Genomic DNA, 22544 nt, shown 5'->3' with positions numbered 1-22544 from the left:
TTTTATTCTCCTTAAAGTATAAAATTTTTTAGTTGTAAAACCGTCTCTAAAACAAAAGAAATTTTTTATTTTATTTTTATATAATATTCAATTAAATCAATCACTCACCATTATTTTAAATTAGCGACTAAAATATCTCTACAAATACTAAACAATTATTTTCAACTAAATGATATAATAAGTTAGAATATAGTATATAATCTAAGGAGTATCTAACATAGTATATAATCTAAGGAGTATTTGTTGGGTATATTAATCTTATTTTATAATGGTGGTCCTTATAATATACTTACTAATTTGGTGGTCCTTTTTTCTCTTTATTTTAACGTCAATGATTAAGAAAGAACTTGCTTTGTGTTACCGAAAAAACCAAACAGCTTGGTTTAAAAAAAACAAAACAAAAGAACTCAAATCAACGGCTATCACTGCTCCTACATACTTGCGGCAAAATCTGGACTGTCAATAGATTGGTGGCTCTCAAAATCTTGATCTCCCGGTGTTCTTTACTGTTTTAAACATTTCTCTCTCTAACGTTTCATTTCATTCTTCACTGATCTCAGGTGCGTCTCTATTATCTCTGATATTTCCAATTTATTCACTCTTATTTTGTTTCTTATTTTTATTTTCCCAGCATGTTTATTTTGGATGCATTTTGGAAGTTTTTTATGTTTTGGATTTTTGTGATCATTGATTAAGTTTTGATGTTGTGATCCCTGAACTCTTCGTTTTGATTACTAGGAAAATCACTTGGTTAAAAAAAAAAGCACATAGGTAATTAAACTGGTTAATTTGGGTTTGGTTGCATATTTTTGGAAACTTGTTATGTTAAATTGTCTTATGAATTTATAATTAAATATCCTATTTGTATGTGTATCTAGTGATGCTAATGGTTGTGATCTAGATTGATTCTCTTTAGTTCTGCATGTTGTTGATGTAGAAAGTAAACTTTGTAACTTTGTTTTCGTTTGATTTAATTTATTTTTGTAATTGGATTGTTGCCAGATCTAATTTGCTTTTACCCTTTTTTTATATCTAGAGATGTCAACATCTGATAAACCAGAAGTAGGGGAAAGGGATGAAAAAGAAAAGCAAGATGAAGGGAAGGGTGGATTTCTCGGTACGGTGAAGGGTTTCATTCAGGACATTGGTGAGAAGATTGAGGAAACAATTGGGTTTGGGAAGCCAACTGCAGATGTTTCAGCGATACATGTTCCTAAAATTAATCTTGATGAAGCAGATCTTGTTGTTGATGTTCTCATAAAGAACCCGAATCCGGTGCCAATTCCCCTAATTGATATTAACTATTTAGTTGAGAGTGATGGGAGGAAATTAGTTTCCGGATTGATACCGGATTCTGGTACAATCCATGCTCATGGTGAGGAAACAATCAAAATTCCAGTTACTTTGATTTATGATGACATAAAGACTACATATGCTGATATTCAACCAGGAAGTGTGATTCCTTATAAGGTGAAAGTTGACCTCATAGTTGATGTTCCTGTGTTTGGAAGGATCACTATACCTTTGGAGAAAACCGGAGAAATCCCTATTCCGTATAAGCCGGATATAGATATTGAGAAAATTCAGTTTGAGAGTTTCTCTTTTGAGGAGACCATTGCTATTCTTCATTTAAAATTGGATAACAAGAATGATTTTGATTTGGGACTCAATGCGCTCGATTATGAGGTGTGGCTTGGTGAGGTTAGAATTGGAGGTGCTGATCTTGCGAAGTCGGCAAAAATTGAAAAAAGTGGGATTAGTTACATTGATATTCCAATTACCTTTAGGCCTAAGGATTTTGGATCTGCACTTTGGGATATGATTAGAGGAAAAGGAACAGGGTACAGTATGAAAGGTCATATTGATGTTGATACACCCTTTGGAGCAATGAAATTGCCTATTAGCAAAGAAAATGGTACTACTCGTCTCAAGAAGAATAAGGAAGATGGTGGCGATGACGATGATGATGAGGTTTGCTAACTTCTTTACTCTTATATTTCTTATTTCCTCTTACATATTAACATTAGGAAAGACTTTAGAGTAGAAAAGATGGAAGAAACTAAGCTTAGGTGGTTTTGTGGAGAGTAAACTTGTAGATTATGTAGTATTGCCCTTCAATAATGAATAATAATAGGCAATATTTTTTAATTTGTTTTTTGTATGCATATGTACATTTTTAATCTGGAAGTGGAGATTACTTTCTAAATTTAGATTCAATTGGCCAAAAAGAGATATAAGACTGACTGACTTGGTGGTTGAAATGGAAAAGTTAAAGAATGAAGTGAAAAGGTGGTCAAGAGTTCGAAACTCGACCTTTAGCATAATACTGACAATACTAACCTTGGTTGTTTTAAAAAAAAGAGATTCAATTGGCTAAATTATGATAGTATCTACCTTCAAATCTGTATAGGATGTTATGCCCAAGCATGATACTAATAATTTTAATTCACTCACTATTACCTTGCATTTTTGCCTCGGATGGTATTATGTTATTTGATCTGACTTATTATTCATAGCATAACTCTAATGCCACCACCTTCAGTGCAACCCATAAGTTATAGAAATTTGACTATTACTGTACATTCAGAGCACAATGATAACCAATGATAGCACAATGTTAACTCTGATATTTTTCTGTTTGCAGGATTGAATAACAAATTGTAGCAAGTTATTAGTATCAGTTCTTATATATACTGCTTTGATCCATTAGAAAGTGAAGTAAAGGAACCTGAAAACATAGAGGCATTACTTCTGAATCTGATAAGCATGTATTATGCATCTTGGGAGATCAAATTATGACATTTATAATGGATGATCGTGTCAGAGTTCATCATGAATATCAGTTTCAGTTTGGATTTTGCTCTCTTTCTTCAAGCAGGTTCCTGTTTTGTGTACGTGATTTATGATCAAATTCAAAACATCCTTGTCACGGGATAATGACAATTGCCAGATGTTTTGGGTTTTAGATGAAATTTGTGTGGTTTGTGCCTTTTTTTTCTCCTTTTTCTAAGGGGTGGTTTATGGTTGTTATTTGCTTTGTCTTGTGGAACTGGTGTATTTAAGAAGTTAATAAACTCTATAGTAATAGTCTACTATAGTCAACAGTGTATAATCGATAAATGTTATTCAAACATTAATGCAATATTTCGGTCCCTTTTTTTATTTGAGCAACTCATTTTAGAGAGTAAAGGGAGTAGTAATATCAAGTATCATGTATTGGTAATCAAATGAATGATTAATATCATGTACACATTATTATATACACGATCAATTATAAGTGGTTATAATATATAATTGATTTATTTACTTTATCAACTTTTTCTTTAGATGAATCAAATTTATATTTCACATATATTAAGAAAAGTTGATAATGTAATTAATATGTAGATTTTGTATATGATTATTATTAAATTACTTTTTGTGTATAAATATACAATAATTTTTTCATCTTACGAGACAATATTTGGAATATGCATCTAGTAAATTACAACGGAGCTTATAAGGGCAAGTTTTTATTTTTATTTTTAAAGGAAATTTATAACGTCGGACAAAAGTAATATATACTACTTTCGTCTTATTTTAAATGTCATATTTGTTTTTTTTATTTGTCTCAAATTAATTGTTATTTTATAAACAACATTAATAATTTCTTTTTATTAATACACTCTTATTTGTTGTATCTCAATTATCAAATTTCTCGACTAATTATAATTAATAAAAATATATTTAAATAAAACGGAGGAAGTAATAATAATGCTAAATATATTTTAGTTGTACCAGATGTGCTTATTATCATATGTGCCATGTTTAATTACTGCCACATGCAAATTAATTGATTAACTCCATATTTATCTCATCTAAGTCGGTTAAACAGGGCTAATCGGTTTGACTCACCCTTAATCGGTTTGGTCTACACAAAACTCTCCAAACTCCCTGAGCTTTGGCCTATAAGTTTTGTTTTACTTATCACATTATAAATACAATTAATTGAAGTACTGCACATGATAGATGGGTACTCAGGCAATAAAGTTAGGATGTCTAGGTAGTCGATCATGTGTTGTTTTTACTTTAATTTTTGTTTAAAAAAATATAATATAATATATTTAATTTTAATTTTAATTTTTTTTTGTAAGATTTGTAATTTTTTAAGTTAAATTCATAGAACTAAAATTTTAGACAAAGTGGATTATGCATATATAAGTACGTTACGTGAAAAGAATATAACTTCTTAAAAATGATTTTATTAGATGAAAGCCTTGTATGTCCAAGAAGATGCAATGGCAATAAATGCAGTTCAAAAATGAAGAAAAAATCACCAACTGATATAATATATTGTTGTTAGATTTGAAGTAGGTTTATGAGAAGTCACATGTAGGCACATTGTAATTTCACTATTCATGTCATGATATTTCATTATCTAGTTCGGTCTTTGATGTGAAACTCTTCGACTACATGTGGATCACGGGTACTCCCCATCATATTAAATTAATAGTGCATCTTTTATTTCTATAGACTGACATATTTTTTCAATAATTTTGGATTGTTTATGAATTTTGGAGTACATACAACTCAGTATATTTTTGTTTGTCTGTGATAATCATAAGTCAGTCATTTTTCCTATGTTTAGATTGGAAAAGAATGTGAGTGGAAAGAAATTAAAAAGAAAGAATATTAAATAAATTAATGGGAATAAAAAGTGAGATCAGATGATGCGTATGAGAAATTTGGATTAATTTGGTAGGGTAGTGTTTGAGGGGTTTGAAAAAAAAAAAAAAACTTGGCTATCTTCCTTCAACAAGAATGAAAGGATACTTATCTTCTTGAATTTATTAAATTATTATTTACACTTAAAAATAAATAACTTGTTAGTCAAGAACGGCAGTCGAATTTTAGGGTAGCTGAATTACTCTTAGCTAAAGGAAGATCATGTGCGAAGAAAGCAGTTGAATAATGAGTTAGTTGAGTCTTTCTCAAGTTTACAAGAATCCACAAGGATTGTTGAGGTTCAAGACTAAGTCAAAATCCACCATAACTTGATACTTCAACAATTACACTTATCTTCCATGTTTTTAGAGCTACTAACAATCAACACAAATACACGATTGCAGGGAAAACCATATTGCAAACATGGCAGGCCAAAGAAACAGGAAAACAAGTCGATCATGGGATGCCACAAACTCCCTCAAATGGGAGTTATGACATACTACCCGTGTAATTAGTCGAGCATGACTACATGTCTATAAGTCGCAATTTATGGCCAGTAGGATTAGATAGAGATTCTAGTATTTGTAATATTTTTGACACACACAATCAGTAAAACAAGCTTCCTACGTTATCTTTATTTATTTTATTTTTTTTATCAATTTACTTTGCTTTATGCATTTCGTAGTTTAGTAGCTTAAACACCCACATTGTGAAGTAACAATGTCAATTTACAAGGAATGAGAGTTTGAATTGTAAATTCACCCTTTTAAAAATTCTTGTTAAAAATTTAAGAAAATAACTCAAGATTGATCTTGGTTGTGAAAACAGAAAACGAAGAACGTTCTTGGTTTTAACCAGAAAACGGAGAACGTTCTTGGTTAGTAAAAATGAGTAATTTAGTTTATGTATTTAACTTGATAATCAATCAAATTGAAAGTAAATAGATAAGGGAAGGGATACCACTCAATGATATATCCTGGTTCACCCAACCCGGGTTACGTTCAGTCCTCACAACTGTGAGATTTTCCACTAAGTGTTTAAAACGAAGAACCTTCTTGGTTTTACACCACCTAGCTCAGATCAATTTTGATCTATTACAAAGTTAAAACCTTTCCACCCAGAAAGGAGATCAATCAAGTCACATATCAACCTTGATAGAATTTCTTACAATCTACCCAAACTATATTAAATTCTTATAGTTTGAGTTTTACAATAATGATGAACGTTATAGATTGTTTTGTTAGAATCTGAGAAGGCTCAATCCTTGTTTGAGTTTTGATTTTTTGACAGAGAAATGCAAGAGAATGATTCTAGGAATCGAATAGAAAAAATCAGAATTGATTCAATGTATGTGAGTGAGAGAAATTCAAGTATGATTGAAATGAGTAATGAATTGCTTAGTACTTGAAGCTCTGATTTTTCCTTGAGCATTGACCTTCCTTTTATAGGCTTTTAGGATATTTAATAATGGTCAAAAGAGTTGTTGGTAGTGCTTTGTCAGATTTGACCAAAACCAATATATTTCAATAAAAATATTTCAACATTTGAACACTTTGTGAAATCTGTTTGATTGGGCGTTTTTCTTCGTTCTTGATCAAATTTCTTGTGTTTAGTGATCCTTTATACCTCAGATATATTTGTTGATGATATTGCTTCAAACTGGAGATTTAATTCTGCCAAAACAGCTTGGAGAATGATGACAAACTTCTGCAAAAATATGGAGATTGATATTGAACTTCTGCATAAACGGAGATTGATAATCAATTTGGAGACTGGTCTTATCATTCTAGAGAAAGATGATTGCTGCTTAAGATCAAATGTAACAAGCTGGATAATATTTATCAATCTAGAGACTGATATTACACTGCTGCCCAGATTGATCAGAATGCTGTCAAGAATGTTCAGATCTGTCTGTTCTTGCTAATTCATGATCTTCTCTCTTTGTGATTCGAATGCATTTTTTGACTAGAATGGTTCCTACTTGTTCCTTACCAAGTACTGATAACATTAGCATGAAATTCAGAGGCTGAATCTTCTTTGAACTAATGGAGATTGATTGATTTTGGAGTTGTGACGATCATTCTTGAAACTGGAGAACATTCTCCGTTTTCTAGATGTTAGTAAGAATTTTCTCCTTTCTTATTTGTTCAGATTTTGCTTTTCATGCTAATTTATTTTTGCTTTACTTGGATCCTATCTTTGATTAATACACTCAAAAACACATGTTAAATACCAAAACGCTTATAATCATAATTAATATTTTTAATTAACTTTTTATTTGTTTTCATAAAAACATTAAATTGAGATTTTATCTCAACACACTGTACTTAACATTCTTTGGAGTAGTTAAGGAACCCATAACTAAGGGACATAGTTCTTTCCTCAGCGTAATCGTTTGAAGTAAAAGGAAATCAAAAGTTGAAAATAGTCATTCGTTTTCTCGATTGAATATTTTCCCAACAACAAATTTGGCACACTTGGTGGGACACTTTGGTAGTGACCATCGATAAGTTCACTTTGCCATAACACGATTTACCTTTGGAAAATGCACATACATTATAGTAAAAGTCTTGTCAACATGGAGCAACCATCATCATCAACATAAAAAATGCCATGCTCTGATCCTCCTCAAACGCTGGGAATGCCTACATCTATAATTGTTTCTAATGCCTCTAGACAACGAGGGGTTGATCCACCTTAGCAACCAATGATTATGACCACATCTTTCATTGGACAACAAATTGACATGAGGATACATGACATCGTATATCGAGTCTCTCAACAACATATTGACATCGTTAAACCTATGGTTCATAATGCGTTTCAACAAGCTAGGGAGCTAGAGACAAAACGAGCCAATTCAGGTGACAATTCTTTTACTTATGCAGTTCAAGGGAACCAAGGTCAAACAGACTACCAAAGTCATCTGATTGTCGCAACAACAGGGCCTTCTCAAGTGTAGTTGAGTACTTTACAATAGGTACCTTTTGTTTCTTACAATTTGCATCCTAGTACTTTTGCCACGGCTAACCTTAGGGGCACCCAATAGTGAATGATACATATAATCAAACTAACCTTCAATATGTGTTTACCTCTTGAAGCGTCGATGATAACAAATCACCAACACCACAATATGATCATGTCTCTACTCAATTCACGTGCACGGTTGCCAGCTACAATAAGAATGATTATATGATTAGGTTAAGAGGAGACACAATAAGTGTGTATATATATATTTCTACCTTACTGCGATAGTGGAACTTGTACGCTAAAATACCCAATTCATTTTGTTTAATTAAATAATTCTTTAATTAAATTTTTACTTTTCGATTTAACCGTTCTATTGTGTGATCCTATAGACTCTCACTTAATTGAAAATAATTGGAAATAATATAAAATAATATAAATATCAAAATATTATAAAATAATATAAAATGTAAAATTAATATTAAATATTATAAACAATGAGTGTCATCTAGCGATGCATCATTGCTACTTAATTAATGACAAAATTGGTGATACAATTTTAACCTTACCGTGACAACTATTTACTATACAGTAATTGTCCATTCATCCAAATGTCTTAATTTAACACAAAACATAAAAAATGTCATCCTTGCTAGGTCCAATAATTTGTTTCTTGATTCCCGAATATACGTGCAATCACTAATATGTTAGAATCAAGCTTTGAAGAACAATTTCTGATCTTATTTTGATAACAATAAAATGTATTTTGTGGGAACAATTTAGTAGTTCCAATATCAATTGTTTGTGTAGGATATTATACTATATCCTCTGATTGTTAGATCAATACAAAGGAATACGAATAATCCATTTCTATGCTCTACATTTCTAAGTCGGGTGATACACGCCTCTTAGGATGCAAACAAGCGTTTGATTCAATTGCCTCTGGAGATACAAGTAAGTGTCTAGCTCAACCTTCAATTGATATTGGTATGAGAGCTTGGTCTTAAGGCATAAGCACCTTACAATGTTTGAGTAAAGATCCAATATTCTATTATCTTTAACTATGATGATGAAGCTGTTGGAGGAACATCAACAAACCCCCTTTGTTTGATGGAGAGTGAAACAGTCTGACCCTTACCGTTATCGGCACTATTAATTATGACCTTATCGCCCCCTCCCTCTCTCCTCTTCGTAGGAAATAACGAGTTTTTGCCTTCCATGGGAATCGAACCTGATACCTGGAGGATAAGTACCACTATCCATTCATTTCGACTACCAATTGAGTTGTGTCAATTAAGTGACAATGGGTATGATATTGTCTATGTTCTAAGACTTGACTCTGAAGGTCAAACGAATAGTTGGATTTAGAGGAAACCAGAAGGGAAGAATAAATGGTCATGGTACTGTTGGTAAAGGAATAAAACATAACCTATTGAGCATAAGTCAATTAAGTGACAATGGGTATGATATTGTTTTTACTCAAAAATCTTGTAAGGCAATCGGTCAAATTGTTGGGTCTATTCTTTTTATTGATCAAAGGCAAAACAATCTTTACAAAATAAATATTTATAACATAGAAAAACAAGAGGTTAAAAGTCTTGTCTTTGTGAATGAGGAATATTTGGATCTTTTCCACAACCATACCACTTGAGCTTTTACATATAGATCTTTTTGGTGCTGTCAAAACTGCCTATGTTAGTGGTAAGAAATATGGAATTGTCATTGTTGACGATTATACCAGATGGACATGGTTTAAATTCCTTAGACACAAGGATGAGTCACATAAGATCTTCATTGTCTTATGTAAACAAGTGCAGAATGATAAATATCTTTCAATCACAACAATTTGTAGTGATCGTGATGGTGAATTTGAAAACAATCTTTTTGAAAACTTTTGTGAAGAGAACGTAATTTTACATTTTTCTTTCCTAAAACACCTCAATAAAATAGTGTTGATTCAGATTTATAATTGAAGAAAATCTAAAATAAGATTTGATTCATATTTATAATTGACTTTGACCACGTTAAAAAGAAGTTATGGTCAAGATTTGTAGAAGATTTAATCAAGATTTATCTACAAAAAAATATGAACATAATCAATCAGAAGAATTTACAAACGCAATCTGAACAAAATACAATTCATAATTAAACAAGGACTAAATTAAAGCCCAAATTTTAACGATAAATAGATACTCAAGACTAAAGAAGAAAATCATCGAAAAGCAGTAAAGAGTAGAAGAACTCAAGCTCAAAATTCCAAATTTATCTTAGAGTTCAAAAAGAGAAACACTTGTTCAGGTTAGAAATATTCTCTGAGTGTTGTATTCTTAGAGTGTGAGAGTTATTATTATTATCACCTTTGTTAGAAGCAACTACTCAAGTTCCAATATTTTGTATCCAACCCGATAATGGTTTAGTTCCTTCTTCAATCTAGGGTTGTCAGGTTTTTAGGAGAAGACTTGGCTTGTAGGGTCAATGTGGTTAGTTCCTCAAAAGTCTTGGGTTGTCAGGCTGTTTGGGAAGACTGGTTTGGAAGGTCAGGTGCTTTGTAATTCAAGGTAATTGAATTAGTGGATTAAAACTTTCTGAATGGGAGGACTAGATTAAGCCAGGATAAATCTATGTGTCAAATTATTTAGGCGTTCATTGTTTGCTATATCTGAATCTAATTTCTTCTTATCCAAGTAATTCATAAAAACCAACCAGTCGTCATCAAATTAGCAAAGAGCTATCAATTTTGTAAAACAATGCAACTCCCCCTCCCCCTTCTCGTGTTTGCACATTCATTTAATCCACTAGTTCAACAACCTGAATTAGAAATCACCTGACCCTCCAGATTTTTTAAGACATATTGACATCACTGTCGGGTTTGAATACAAATTTTGGAATGAGTAGTTGCTTCTAACAAGTTGATTATAACAATGACTATCACATTTTAAGAAAATCGCTCAGAAAATATTTTTCATTCTAACAAGTGTTTCTCTTTTTGAACTCTAAGATGAATTTGGAATTTTGATCTTTAGTTATTCTACTATTTTCTAATTTTTCGATGATCTTCTTCTTTAGCCTTAAGTATCTATGTATAGATAAAATTAAGGCTTTAATTTAGTACTTGTTTAATTCTGAATTGTATCTTTATTCCTAGCTTGGTCAACAATGATCTTATTCAAAAATATTTTTGAGCAAGATTCTTTTTGATAATATGTTATTTAGTCAATTTTTTATTTCTGAATCCAATATGAGCAATTCTTCTAGATTGATTATGTTTGTATTTTATTCAGATTGATTTGGTTTGTATTTTGTTCAGATTGAGTTTGTAAATTCTTTAGATTAATATTGTTCATATTTTGTTGTAGATAAATCTTGATCAAATCTTCTTCAAATCTTGACCATATATTATTTTCAACTTGGTCAAATATTTTCTTCAATCATAGATCATAGATCATAATCAAATCTTATTTTAGATTTTTGTGAAAAACATTTGACCATATCTTCTTTTCAACTTAATCAAAGATTTTCTTCAATCATAAATCTGAATCAAATCTTATTTTATATTTTCTTCAAAAATATTTGATCATATCTTCTTTTCAACATGGTCAAATATTTTCTTCAATCATAAATCTGAATCAAATCTTATTTTTGATTTTCTTCAAAAACATGAATCTTTTTCATACTCTGTGTAGTCAAATATATTGTTCTCATAAAATATTTTTGTTAACATAAAAAATATAAGTATAAAACCAAATTGATTCCAACAGAATGTTCGTTTTGATCCTTTGAGAGATGCTCCATGTTAGACCCTTGCAATCTTTGCTAACATGGTCCATTGATCCACCTTTGAACACCTAACACCCAATAAGAATTTTGAATAGAACTCTATACTTGGGTTTGAGGTGTACAGACTTGGAGTTCACCTTGGGGTCTTTGAATTATTCTTTGTTGATTCCAAATGAGCTAACCCTTGACTCATACCCATTTTTAAGTATCATGCCTTCATCTGAGTATCCGGTGGTGGCATCAAAATATTGTTGAGTGATCTTGATAAGGAGACCCAACACAATGCTTGATAACTTTCCATCATAGTTTGCATCAGCGAACCTCCAAAACACCTTTACTAGAACGTCTAAAGCAACTTCTTGTTTCTGGTTGAAGTATTCAAGCGAACCTACCTCACCAAGGTCCTCAATGAAGTCAAATTCATTCTCAGCTTGATTTGCGAAGTCAACCTTTAGTTCGTGAAAAATCTCAAGTTGATCTAGGTTGCATTGTAATGTTGGAACATAGGAGATGTTTCTAGTTTAGGGGATTGAGGATGAACTTGAAGCCATTGAATTAAGAGGGATTCAGGGAGAACGTGAAGTTTAATGATTTGCAAAGAAACAAAAGTGCGGAAGTTGTGATTGATTATGGGTGATTATGAGTAATAAATAATTTTATGAGAAAATATAGTTGAGTTTTCAACGTTAATACTAGACGCAACGTGAGATACTTGTTAGAGTGTCACACCTTGCGCTTCATTGGCGAAGCTTACTTATCCCAAGACAAGGTGATAAATTTTTTTAGATGTTTCCATATCATATAGAGACCGATTGTCATAGGCATAAGTCGTGCCAAAAATCTTGAGGCACTTGAATTAGAAGAATAATTGATTATAACCTTGAGAGCTCGTGAATTTTTACTTCAAGAAGACAAATCAGTGAAGAAAGGTAAAGAAATAGCATTGAAAGCATCACAAAACTATCAAGAAATATCATCCTCACAAAAGGATGAAAAAGTGGAATCATAAGAGAAAGAAGTTGATCAAGATGAAGCAGTAGAAGTAGTTCTTCTCACAAGATATATTCAAAGAATGATGAAAAGAAGAGATCAAATTAGGATGAATTTCCCAAACTAAAGGGAAAATTATAAAACTAATATAGATAAGAGTCAAGTCACTTGTTATGGATGCAATAAACTATGACATTATAAAACTGAATGTTCTTTAAATGAAAAGGCACCAAGAAAATTGCCATACAAGAAAAAATCCAATATGACTACTTGGGATGATTATGAAGAATCAAATATAGAAGATAGTGAAGAAGCAAACATGTGCTTAATGGGAAATTCACAAAATGATGAGGTAGTTGTCTCTTATTATTGTCCTTTATGTGAACAAATGTAAAAATAATTTGATAATCTTTTATGTGATTCAAACTTCTTAACTCAAAAATGTGGTTCATTAAAAGACCAACTTCATAAATGTCTAAAAAAGTCAAACTATGAATGATGAATTCCAAAAAGTCATCTAAAGTTTGCAAGACTATCACTTTAAAATGTCTAAAAAAACAAAAGATTTTATATGAAACCACTAAGAACAAGTCTCCAACACGTTCTACAATCCAAAAGGAGAACGTTCTGCTCAAAACACAAGTTGAAAATCTTAAAAATTATTTACCAAATTTGATAAAGTCCATTAAAACCTTTCAAAAAAATAATGGGATCACAAGTATCAATTTTTGAAAAAGTTGGACTTGATTTTAATAAATCTTAAGCAAAAAATTTATGAAAACTATTTTGTACTAGAAAAAAGAGAAGAAAAATGAAAAACCAAATGTTCTTACTATAACAAGCTTGGATGTCTTGATTCTGCATGTTTTCACAGGAAAAAGGATGAGAAAATCAAGGCAAATCGATTTCCAAAAAGTGAAGAACACTCTGACCTCATATCAGAACATTCTCCATTAACAAAAATAAAGTGTTCTTACTATTCAAATGTTTGCCATTATGAAACAAACTACTATCTTAAGAAAAAAATGATATTTGAAGAAAAAGCTAACCCTCAAGGACCCAAGATTGTATGGGTATATTAGAACTTATTAAACTATAATGTAGGTTGGTTTTCATAATTTCAAGAAAAAGTCACGGTACTTGGACAACGGTTGTTTGAGACATATGACATGATATAGACATTGTTTTCTCTTATTTTTTAAGAAGGATAAAGTATCTATAACTTTTGGACATAACGATCAAGCACAAAGCAAAGGAAAAGATTTATGATGAAGAAGAAGATCAATCTCAACAATAACAAATCAATCTTCAGAAAAATAAGATTAATCATCGATATCTCATTCAAACATCTCCACGAAGTTGGAGAATGGTAGAGGATCATCCACAATATCAAATCACGGAAAACACATATGATGGCATTAGAAGAAGAATGTTTTTCAAAGATGGCAACAACAACAATATGACAATGATCTCTCAAATAGAACCAAAATCTATCAAAGAAGCTACAGTTGATAACTCATGGGTTGAGGTAATGCAAAAATAACTTCTTCAATTTGACAGAAACCAAGTCTGAACTCTTGTTCCAAATCCCCAAACTTATACCATCATTGGTAAAAAATGGGTATTCATAAACAAATTGGATGAAGAATGTAAAGTAATTAGAAATATAAAAAGACTCGTTGCTCAAGGTTATAATCAACAAGAATATATTGATTATGATGAAACATTTGCTCTAGTTTCAATGTTAAAATCAATAAGAATCCTTCTTGCATATACATCTCATAAACTTATTAAACTTTTTCAAATGGATGATAAAAGTATTTTTTTTAATGGATTTTTAAATGAAGAAGTTTATGTTCATCAACCTCTTGATTTTAAAGATAACGGGAAACAAAATCATATTTTTAAACTCACCAAAGCCTTATATGGACTTAAGCAAGCTCCTAAAGTTTGGTATGAGTTCATTTTATTTATTTTTTATCAAAAATGGTTTTTCTAGGTGGAAATATGGATACTATAATTTTTAGAAATATTAATAAATTTGTTATATTAATAGTTCAAGTGTATGTTGATGATATTATTTTGGTTCAACAAATTAAAAAATATCTGAAGATTTTTTAAATATTATGCAAAGGGAATTTGAAATGATCGCGATCGGAGAATTAAGATTTTTTTCTTGTCTTAAATCAAACAATATGAAAATAAATTTTTTATTTGTTAAGAAAAATATATCAAAAATCTTCTAAAAAAATACAAAATGAATGAAGTAAAATTAATGGTAAATCCCATTCCATCTTCAAATTTGTACAAAGATGAAAAAGACAACCGCTCGTTATGCCACTTGTTCACTCTTTATTTACACTCAAGGGTTCTAGGTTGGTTAAAAACGTTATGGATACTAATATAAACATGTGTTAAATGTGATTATATGATATCTAACACTTATCAAATGTGTCGGCTATACTCAACCTTATATGAGTTCTCAACTTTTTCTCAACTTTCTCTTCATTTATAAAAGAAAGATTAGTTAAGAGATGAATGTAAGAGTTTTCAAAACAATCATCTTAGTAAAACTCTAGTTCACTCATTATATTTGTGGTTCATCCTAATAAGTTGTTGATGTTAATCAATTTCATAAATTTTAGATACACATGATTTTGTAACTCAAATCTATCTGTTAAGTTAAGTTTAGTGTGTTGCAAAAATCATTTTTAGTTTGAAATATACTTGTAAAACAAAAACAAAAAAACAATAGCTTTTATTAACATTTATTCACTATTTTTTAATTGGTAACGTCACAACTATAATTACAACATTTTCGTGACAAAAATAGTTACACCGTCTAAAATTAAAAACATATTTTTTAACGAAACACTATATTAATTTTTATGCAAATACTACATAATCAAAAGTTCTCAAAGTTTTCATATAAATACCAATATCACCGAATACGAACCAATTTCCGAGTTAAACTTTTTTTAGTAATATTACGACTAGACGCAACAAGCAACAATTTCTCTTAAATTTATATGCAAAAGGTTTTTCTACGTTTTTTTTTTCATAGTAGACCTTATGTACTACAAACTCAATTTATTTTATTTTATTTTATTATTAATCAATTAAATTATTATTTAATTAAATAGTTATTTAATTAAATTTTATAGACTCATTTAATTTGAAATAATATAACGTATTAACTTAATATTAAATATTATAAACAATAAGTGACATAAAACAATGCATATAAATATATATTACGTCTATTGTCACAACAATTTTAGAGTTAATCATTAATCTATTAAATTACTATTTAATTAAATTTTAATCATTTTTTATTTAACAAAAAATATTATAAAATATTAAATATTATAAATAATGAATGATATCCAGAAATGCAACATTGTCTCAAAATATGTTGATGTTAGGTGACAGCTGTAATAAGAATGATTGCAGAGTTGGCTTAAAAAATGACACAATGTATCATATATATATATATATATTCATTTTTTTGTTTCTGTCATAGTTTACTTAATTTTTACTTTTTGATTTAATTGTTCTATCGTGCGATCTTATAAACTCCCATTTAACTGAGAATAATATAAAATATTAAATATTATAAACAATGAATGACATCTAGAAATGAGTCAAGTAGCCTTGATTATAGAGCCTTAGATGACTATTTATAAAAATAGAAGCAAACATATGTTCTAAAGTGGCAATTTGCACACGTGTCATTCATGGAGATGGACACTTAGCAAAGTCAACTCTGCGAACTATCGAGTGAAAATAAGGTGAGTGAAATTGTAACTAAACCTATTAGATTAAAAATACATTTGGATGTCATTTTATGTTTATCAATTTGTTCGACCGACTAATTTTATCAAATACTTCAAATTCAATCTAATAGCTTATCCTCTATTAACTTATTGGATGTCATTTAATGTTTATCAATTTGTGACATCTAAACAATGAGTCTCACAATGAATGTCACTTTAACAAAAAAAAATATAACAACTCATCTCACAGCCTTAAAAATATTTACCAGATTAAGATAGTAATTAGATTATTAATTTTTTTTTGTTAAACATCATACAATATTTTCTAGTAATATTTAGTATATTCAAAGTCGGAGTGGACAAGTGGTAGTATTAACAAGTAAAAGTGTCAATTTTTCTATTTCTCCCTCTCACTCACGAGTGCATCAACCCATTCAACATTTTCCTTTCTTTCACCACCAACCCTACTTTCTCTTCCATCCTAACACCTTCTTTTCACTTTGTTAGTGTTCATCATCAATATTCCCTTTTTTTCTCCCCCGGGATCCTTCAATAGAAGCAACCATTGGAAATTCTCTCCCTCCAATATAATCTCGTGCATGCCTTTTCCTTCATCTTTAGAATCGTCTACAACCAAGAAAACCGTAAAAGAAGAGAAAGACCAAATCGTAAAATCTCATATTTGGTCCTTATCAAAAGTGTGAGTTCTTTTCCTCGAACAAATTTTCACAATTGCATGTGGGTTTCTGGGTCGATTTTAAGTTCATTTACTGTTAGGAATTTTTTTTCTAGGTTTGAAATAATGGAACCTTTAAAACTGAGAGTGAGGAAATTGTGAGGTTTGGCATGTAGGAACCATTGAAACTTGCATTCTGCTCTTCAAAATTTATCCATTTTGCATATGTGTGTGTAAACATTTATAATGTGTTAAGGATTGAATGAATAAGGGTGAGATGTTAATGGACTAACTGGTGTATTATTCGTGTTAACATATCCTCTAAACTTTCCATCTGGAAGTTCCATGTATCCTCTAAAATTCCTTTTGGGCGTAGATTCCCTTTGATCCAGTTCTTCCTCTAATCAGACTTCCTCTGATCCAGTTCTTCCTCTGATCAATTATCCTCAGATCTAGTTCTCCTTTTGTTCAAACTTCATTTGATCCAATTCTTCTTCTGTTCAAACTTCCTCTGATCTAGTTCTTCCTGTAACGCGACTTCCTTGGATCAAGTCTATCCTTTGAAGTGACTTCCTCTGATCAAGCCATCCTCTAATTGTAATCCCCTCTAATTGTAATTTACCTTAAATAATTGACTTGAGACTAACATGTACTTACTTTTTTAAAATTTTATTATGTTGAAGTTAATTAATCAATTGCAATTGATGTGATAATTAAGTATGTATCATATATAAAATGTCGTGACATGCATGATCTTAATCAGTTATGGTGGGACATTGAGGACTTTTTTCAGAAATAAAACATATGTAAAGGAAGAACAACTGAGACACTGATTAGGATCACGACCAAGCCAACTTTATCAAGAGGTTCTAATTATCTTGGTGACCCACATCGAGATAAATGATGAGGCATTTTCCATGCTTTAAGGAAAAGGAAGGAACGTGCACTTTTCCATACTTTAAGGAAAAGGAATGGAAATTGAGAATTGTTTTTCTTAAATAAAATTGCATACTCATGTTTATGCTTGACCTTGCATTTAAGAAAAAATTATTTGGATTGTCCTTTCCCTTTTTTTATTGAACTCATAAAATTATTATTTCATCCCATATTTTTATATATTATAGCAGGACGACTTGAGGTAGGAATTCGAACATCAAATAATAAGACCATCTAGTAATGTGTGTTGAAATTGTAACTTATTTTATATTTTAGTACATTAGAGGATGTTTTGCATATTATGTATTATGTAATTATAATGACATTTCAATTATTGTACTTATGAAAACTTATATGATTGCCTCTGAAATTTATAAATGTAAGAATTACTACAATTTTCTAGATACATGGTTATGGTTATTAAAAAAAATATATCAAGATGAATGTCATTTTCAATCCAACTTTATTTTTTTTCTTTAATTATACTCTTCAATTATTACTATGTACGTTACTTTTAAAATATTATTCTACTATACAGTTATGATAGTTAGAAACACAATAATAATTAAGAAGAATAATTTAGAAAAATATTTATTCTCTATCTCTTTATTGTGAGATGGAAGAAGTATTATCTAACTTATATGTGAGTCCACAATTTCTTTTTTTACCAAACAAAATCTTAAATAAATTTATATTTTTTATTTGTTAGGGACGAATTTAAGTTTCGAATTTTCTACCTACACCCTTCACTTTACTACCCACCCCCCTATTTTTAAATAAAAAAAACATAATACCCAAATTACCCTTGCATATTTATAATATTCTTTAACTCCATTTATCCCTTCATCACCACTCTTAACCACTCAAAACTCACATATCACAAAATCATCATAACTCATCCATCAGATTTATTGTTCTGTTATTGAGTTCGTAAATTTTTTTAAAATCTGGGGATTTTACGTGAACTGAGTTCACGTACGTTGTATCATTATGTGAACTGAGTTCACGTATGTGGTAACATTACGTGAACTGAATTCACGTACGTTGTAAAATTGTAGAAATCTCATATAGTACGTAAATTAAGTTCACGTAAACGTACGTGATTTAAGATTGCATAATTAATGGAGTTTGAGACTCATTGGTGGTACGTAAACTCAGTTCACGTACATTGTAAAATTGTAAAACTCACAAGTAGTACGTGAATTGAGTTCACGTAAACGTACTTGAACTGAATTCACGTACATTGTAAAATTGTAAAAATATCAGGTTGTACGTGAACTCAGTTCACGTAAACGTATTTGAACTGAGTTCACGTAAACGTACTTGAACTGAGTTCACGTAAACGTACTTGAACTGAGTTCACGTACATTATAAAATTGTAAAAATCTCATGTTGTACGTGAACTGAGTTTACATAAACGTACTTGAACTGAGTTCACGTACATTGTAAAATTGTAAATAAACTCAGTACGTGAACCGAGTTCACGTAAATATACTTGGACTGAGTTTACGTAAACGTACTTGAACTGAGTTCACGTGCATTGTAAAATTATAAAAATCATAGATTGTACATGAACTCAGTTCACGTAAACGTACTTGAACTGAGTTCACGTGAACTGAGTTCACGTATATTGTAAAATAGTAAAAATCTCAGATTGTATGTGAACCGAGTTCACGTAAATGTACTTGAACTGAGTTCACGTACATTGTGAAATTGTAAAAATATCAGATTGTACGTGAACTCAGTTCACGTAAACATACTTGAACTTAGTAAACGTAAACGTATTTGAACTGAGTAAATGTACTTTTAAAATGACCATTTTTAAAAAAAAAGAGAAGTGTAGGTAGGAAAATGAGGGTGTAAGTAGCATTTTTGTTTAAGTTTTTTTCTTTTTTGTCATTACTTCAGCAACAAACTTTGTTTGTATTGTCATGAAACTTAGCGAAATAAAATCCAGGGAAAGAAAGAGGTATCGTAGCCAGCAGCATCCTAACTGGTTCACCAAATGAGTCCAGAGAGAGAAAGCTGCAACTCACGGCACTTCACATGGCTCATGAAATCTTGCTTTCCCAATCCTCACGATACCACAACAACAACAACCACAAAACACTCATCACAACCGCAACCCCACCCTACTTCCCCTGCACACGCCACCACAATATCCTCCCTCCCAGACGACATCGTTTTAGATTTCCTCACTCGCGTTCCTCCTTCTTCCCTTCCTTCTCTTTCCCTCGTCTGCCTTTCCCTCGTCTGCCGTCGCTGGTCCCGCATCCTCCACTCCTCCGACTTCTCCGACCTCCGCCGCCACCTCAAACTCATCCGCCACACAGCCATTGCCCTCACCGCCACCGATTTCGGATTCTCCGCCGCATCTCTCCTCGACGGCGCTTGGAACCCTTCCTTTTTCCTCCCTTGCTACGACGCTATCTCCCTCCATAATTTCCATTCTCTCATATCTCAAGCGCGCGTCGCTTCGATTGGTTCCAGAATTTTCATCGTCGGGAGTAATGCTACTGTGCGGTACGACACATGGGCGGGAACGGTGGTCCCTCGCTCCAACATGATCTTCCCTCGAAAGAAATTCGCACTGGCCGCCGTTTCCGGGAAAATATACATCGCAGGTGGATGTTCCAGGACTTCTGCGGTTGAAGAGTATGATCCAATAACAAACACGTGGAGCGTGGTTTCGCACGCGCCGAGGAGGAGGTACGGTTGCATTGGAGCTTCTACCGACGGAGTTTTCTACGTCATTGGTGGGTTGAGAATTGGCGCGGCAGAGCAGAACGAAATCTCACGCGCTGTATTGGGAACTGAGGCTCGCGCAGCTTATGCTAGCTCAATGGATTTGTATGACGTGGAAGGACGTAATTGGCTTAGGAGTCGTGCGGTTCCCGGCGGAGGTTGCGTGGTTGCCGCTTGTGCTTCTGCTGGAAAAGTATACGTGCTGACTAGCCATACGGTGGAACTTTGGTTTTGGAGTTTTGAGGCACAGAGGAAATGTGGAGGTCGCGGTGGCGCGTTGGGAGAGTGGTGTAGGATAAAGAGTCCGCCGCTGCCTGTGCAGGTTAGAGTGGATACAAGAATGAGATTCAGTTGTGTGGGAATGGGAGAAAAGGTTGTGTTGATCCAAGTTGCTGGATGCGTGAACGCAGAGAGGAGGGGCGGTTCAAAAGAAGGATTTGTTTTGGTGTATGATTGTGTGACCGGAGAGTGGGAAAGAGGGGCTGATTTGCCGGAGGTGTATCGACGCGCCGCCTATGTGAGTGTGGAATGTTGAATTAACGTGTGTAGTGAGACCAGCAGACAATGCTGCGTGAAAGCTCATAGGATAGGATTAGGGGTATCTAAAATCGAAGTTTGTGGGCCATTGAAAGCGATCGGTTTATTAATTAGTTAATCTTTTTTGGAACGAGAATTAGCTGTGATAGGTCTATTTTGGCTTGTTCTCTGTAATTTAGTTTACCTTTTCATTTTAATTTTAACATAAAAACTGTTGAAAATTGATTCACATTTATTGTCATCGAACCTGTCTTATTGATTTGGCAAGGTTTAGTAACATCTTTGTATCTCATAACTCATTGTGTTGTTGTTTGCGAAGGAGATTAGTGGTTACTTTGTTAGATGGGATAGGAAATGTTTGTAGCAGAATCACTAACTTCACTTTTTATACTTTTGATTCACAATCGAGTTTTCTACGCCTCATTTTTTTTTTTAAATTGAATAAGAGATCGCCTCCTGAAGATAAGATGAGACCATGTAGTGAGTTAAAGTAAATTTTTCAACCATTGTTATTGATTATTTAATAAATTATAAATAATTTAAATATTTAAAAAATTAAAATACTATTAATAAAATAATTAATAACTATTTAATATAATTTATTTCATGTTATGAATATAATTTATTATTTTTAATTATTATTATTTTTATTTATTAGATCTGGACAAGAAAAATAGGAGAAAGTTGTTAACAAATTAAAATTAAGTGACTAAATTATCTGTAAAATAAGATAAAATTGTTATAATAATATAAAATTATTTATAAAATGCGATAAAATTATTAAAATAATATAATAAGTTATTTGTTTTCACATATGTATTTATTTTGTTTTATTTTAACAACTCCGACGAATTTGTAAATAAATTAGTCCTTTAATTTTATTTTATTTTGATAACAATTTTCGCTCCTCTATTGAGGATGCTGACTATCTAGTGAGATAAAATAATTTCTTTTCCATTTTAATAATTCAGTTCTTGATTATTTAATAAATTAAAAATAATTTAAATATTTAAAAAATCAAAATATTATTAATAAAATAAATATATTAATAAATAATAATAATAATAATAATAATAATAATAATATCTGCCCTACACTAGAAAAATAATTGATAACTATTTAATGTATTTTATTTCATGTTATTAATATAATTTACTATTTTTTATTATAATTATTTTTAACAACTCATTCGTATCTTATATATCAATATATATTATTATAACAATTATATCATGTTTTACAAATAATTAATTCTATTTTGTTAACAATTTTATCCTTTTCTATTTATTAGATCTAATAAATAAAAATTAATAAAATAAAAATAAAAATAATTATAATTAAAAATAGTAAATTATATTAATAACATAAAATAAAATACATTAAATAGTTATTGATTATATTTTTGATGTAGGGCAGTTGTTGTTGTTATTATTATT

General features: G+C 31.1%; 2 protein-coding genes across 3 annotated transcripts; both read left to right on the top strand.

Annotated features, from left to right (window-relative positions):
- Nucleotides 1-386: 386 nt before the first annotated feature.
- Nucleotides 387-3162, top strand: LOC101497922 (uncharacterized). Of its 2 annotated transcripts, none has more exons than XM_004513159.3 (3): nucleotides 387-560; nucleotides 1037-1971; nucleotides 2645-3162. In XM_004513159.3, the coding sequence occupies exons 2-3, from the start codon at nucleotides 1039-1041 to the stop codon at nucleotides 2648-2650; spliced, it is 939 nt and encodes a 312-aa protein (XP_004513216.1). In that variant the 5' UTR covers nucleotides 387-560; nucleotides 1037-1038; the 3' UTR covers nucleotides 2651-3162. The 2 variants fall into 2 exon arrangements, with proteins under 2 accessions (XP_004513216.1, XP_012574849.1); XM_012719395.3 differs by lacking the exon at nucleotides 387-560 and adding an exon at nucleotides 747-771.
- A 16604-nt stretch (nucleotides 3163-19766) lies between these two features.
- LOC101497588 (F-box/kelch-repeat protein At5g26960) lies at nucleotides 19767-21385 on the top strand. Its single transcript, XM_004513156.3, has one exon. The coding sequence runs from the start codon at nucleotides 19832-19834 to the stop codon at nucleotides 21104-21106; it is 1275 nt and encodes a 424-aa protein (XP_004513213.1). The 5' UTR covers nucleotides 19767-19831; the 3' UTR covers nucleotides 21107-21385.
- The last annotated feature ends 1159 nt before the right edge of the window (nucleotides 21386-22544 follow it).

The sequence above is a fragment of the Cicer arietinum genome, chromosome 5 (genome assembly GCF_000331145.2).
Source record: "Cicer arietinum cultivar CDC Frontier isolate Library 1 chromosome 5, Cicar.CDCFrontier_v2.0, whole genome shotgun sequence".
In the NCBI taxonomy this organism is placed as follows: domain Eukaryota; kingdom Viridiplantae; phylum Streptophyta; class Magnoliopsida; order Fabales; family Fabaceae; genus Cicer; species Cicer arietinum.
Note: the sequence above shows the minus strand (reverse complement) of the source record. Positions and strands in the feature narration are given on the sequence as shown.

What these genes read in the sequence shown, in the direction of transcription:
- LOC101497922 (XM_004513159.3), top strand. Translation starts at nt 1,039, where the DNA reads ATGTCAACATCTGATAAACCAGAAGTAGGGGAAAGGGATGAAAAAGAA.
- LOC101497588 (XM_004513156.3), top strand. Translation starts at nt 19,832, where the DNA reads ATGAGTCCAGAGAGAGAAAGCTGCAACTCACGGCACTTCACATGGCTC.